This window comes from Arachis ipaensis, chromosome B04 (genome assembly GCF_000816755.2).
Source record: "Arachis ipaensis cultivar K30076 chromosome B04, Araip1.1, whole genome shotgun sequence".
In the NCBI taxonomy this organism is placed as follows: domain Eukaryota; kingdom Viridiplantae; phylum Streptophyta; class Magnoliopsida; order Fabales; family Fabaceae; genus Arachis; species Arachis ipaensis.
This window is the reverse complement of record NC_029788.2, coordinates 2,549,898-2,552,624: the sequence shown is the minus strand read 5'-3', so window position 1 is coordinate 2,552,624 and position 2,727 is coordinate 2,549,898. Positions and strand designations below refer to the sequence as shown.

The window sequence follows — 2,727 nt, the reverse complement described above, 5'->3', positions numbered from 1 at the left end:
TACAAAAATTATCAAATAAATATTCTAAAAAATAATTTTAGTATAAAATACTTTAAAGTTAATATTAATTTATTTATTATCTAATTAATTTTTAAACAATACACTATATATTATAATTAATTTATTATTTTACGCATTGTACGGTTCTTAATCTGATAGTTTTCAATTATGTATTAATAATGCAGTAAATATAATTATTGATTATTGATTCTTTCCTGGTTTTCTTGATTGGTTAAGTCTCATGAGAGAAACAAATAATGATGATTTTTGTTAAGATCTTAAGGATCTTAATATAAAAAAAATGTATTGAAAAGTTAAAAATTTAAAATTTCAATGCATCTATTAGTTAACTTGTTAAAATTGTTCATGTGACGAGAGAAGCAGAAAATTAGAAAACTCAGGTTGCTCGTATCCAAGTAAGAGAAGAATGTGTCAATAGTAACTTTTTGAGGTTTTGATTTATGAAAAGTAGTAGTATTAATGTCTAGCGCAATTTTTAAAACTAAATTACGGTTTTCTAAGAAGCTATTTAGGAGCTTATAGAGAAGTTAAAAATAAATGACTTCTCTCATAATAATACTATTTTTTATCATATATTTATAAAATAAGTATTTTTAGAACTAAAAATCTAAACACAAAATAACTTATTTACAAGCTACTTTTAATATAATCATTTATTGTTTAAACTATTTTTTTAAAAGTAACTTAATTAAACTGTTTATCTAAAAATAATATAGTATATAACTTATCCCAAGTAATTTTTTTTTTAAATGTATATCTCAATTCTAGTGGCTACAGATTAGATTAGCAATCTTATCAAACTAAATTGAGTAGAGTTAGGTACTTACAAATAGAGAATATATTGTCACCCCTAATTATGAGCAAGGAATGTCACTTGACAATTTAGGACTTAGGAGATCTTAGGCATTAAAATCGGAATTAGGAAATAGGGTGCCTAAGTCCCATTTATGATTACGTAGGTTTTATCCAATTTCATAAGTCATAACTTTGTTGAGAACCTTTAGATTTTTACGTTTTGTTAGTTTGTTACTTACCTCCTTTTAATAGATGGAAGTGATTTAGATAAAGAGATATTTCTTATTAAGTATCGATTATGATCCAAATCGAATCATGATATTGTTACTTGTTAGTCTCTCTAAATTTGATTACGAAATATATATATACCAATTCATATTTCATAAAATTAAAAAAATATACCACTTTTGTTGTTTGATTTATTTTCAATCTCTCTAATACTCTTTTACTTTATTATAAATGGAACCTCATACGAAGGTGCTTATAGTTGTTTTTAGATGAAAATGCAATGCAAATATCGATATGTGACATGTTGCTCAAGAGAAAAGAATTTGATTTATACTTTACTAACAGTTACAAACTTTGATGTTAAATCTTCGCATAAACAAATAACTACAGATAACTTTGTCTAAATTTTTTCTCAACTAATAATATATGGGCCAATCAAGACCTTATTTTGGAACAAAAGAAAACTATTAAAAAATAACACATTTCCATACATGTAGAGATATATAATTAAGCGCATCAAATAGCCACACTGCGGAGAACAACGGTTTCAATAGTGAGACCAGGACCAAAGCCAAAAAGTACACCCCAATCAAGTCCTTCACCCGTAGTTTTAAGTCCTTCTTCAAGAGACTTCTTCCTCATCAAATCCATGATGAAGAACACACATGCACTTGACATGTTACCATAATTGCTAAGCACATCTCTAGTGGCTTTCATCTTTTCTGGTTTCAAGTTCACTTTCTGTTCAACCTGGTCTAAAATTGCACGTCCGCCAGGATGTGCAATCCAAAATATTGAGTTATAATCGGATATACCCAATGGATCAAAAGCTTTACTGAGTGCGTCGTTGATATTTTGTGAAATAATATCAGGAACACTCTTGTTAAGATAGAATGTAAGGCCAACTTCACGAAGGAGACCACCGATAGCTCCATGGCTACCAGGGACAAGTTTTTGATCAGTCGAAACAATCTCAAAGAGAGGCTTCTCAACCTCTGGCACAGGATCAGAACCAATGATAATCGCAGCAGCTCCATCTGCAAACAATGCTTGCCCTACAAGACTATCCATGTCTGTCTCACTAGGACCACGGAAAGTGATTGAAGTATTTTCAGAACAAACGATAAGCACACGGGCATCTTTGTTGTTTTCAGCCAAGTCCTTAGCCAAGCGAAGGACAGTGCCACCAGCAAAGCAGCCTTGGTGGTACATCATGTACCTCTTGACGCTAGGGTCGAGCCCTAAGAGTACGATGAGTTCGTAATCAACGCCAGGCAATGCAACGCCACTGGTGGTGCAGAAAATCAAATGTGTGATCTCAGACATTGGCCGACCCCATTCCTTGATGGCCTTAGTTGCAGCCTCTTTTCCAACTCTTGGTACCTCCCTAATCATCATGTCTTCCCTTGCATCCAACGACGGTGCCTTGTATACACATATGTTAGGATTCTCTTTCAGTATCTCTTCTGTTAAGTACATATGCCTGTTCTTGATCTGTGTTCTCTCACCTGAAATAATAATGTGTGATTCACATCTATCATTATCTTTGACAAAGTTTAGAAAATGATATATATATATATAACGATAATAATGTTATTTTTAAATTATTTTTGTAGTGACTTGAATCTTTAAGTACCATTTTAATATATAATTTATTTAAATTTGTAGTTATTAAAGTAATAT

The 2,727-nt window shown here is 30.9% G+C and overlaps 1 protein-coding gene across 1 annotated transcript in view; it reads right to left on the bottom strand.

Moving 5' to 3' along the window:
- The window catches only part of LOC107638244 (stilbene synthase 3), a 1,840-nt gene continuing 461 nt past the window's right edge, over positions 1,349-2,727 (bottom strand). Inside the window, exon 2 of the mRNA XM_016341420.1 lies at positions 1,349-2,552. Within this exon, the coding sequence (XP_016196906.1) occupies positions 1,561-2,552 (992 nt within the window). The 3' untranslated portion in view covers positions 1,349-1,560. The remainder of the gene's footprint in view (positions 2,553-2,727) is intronic.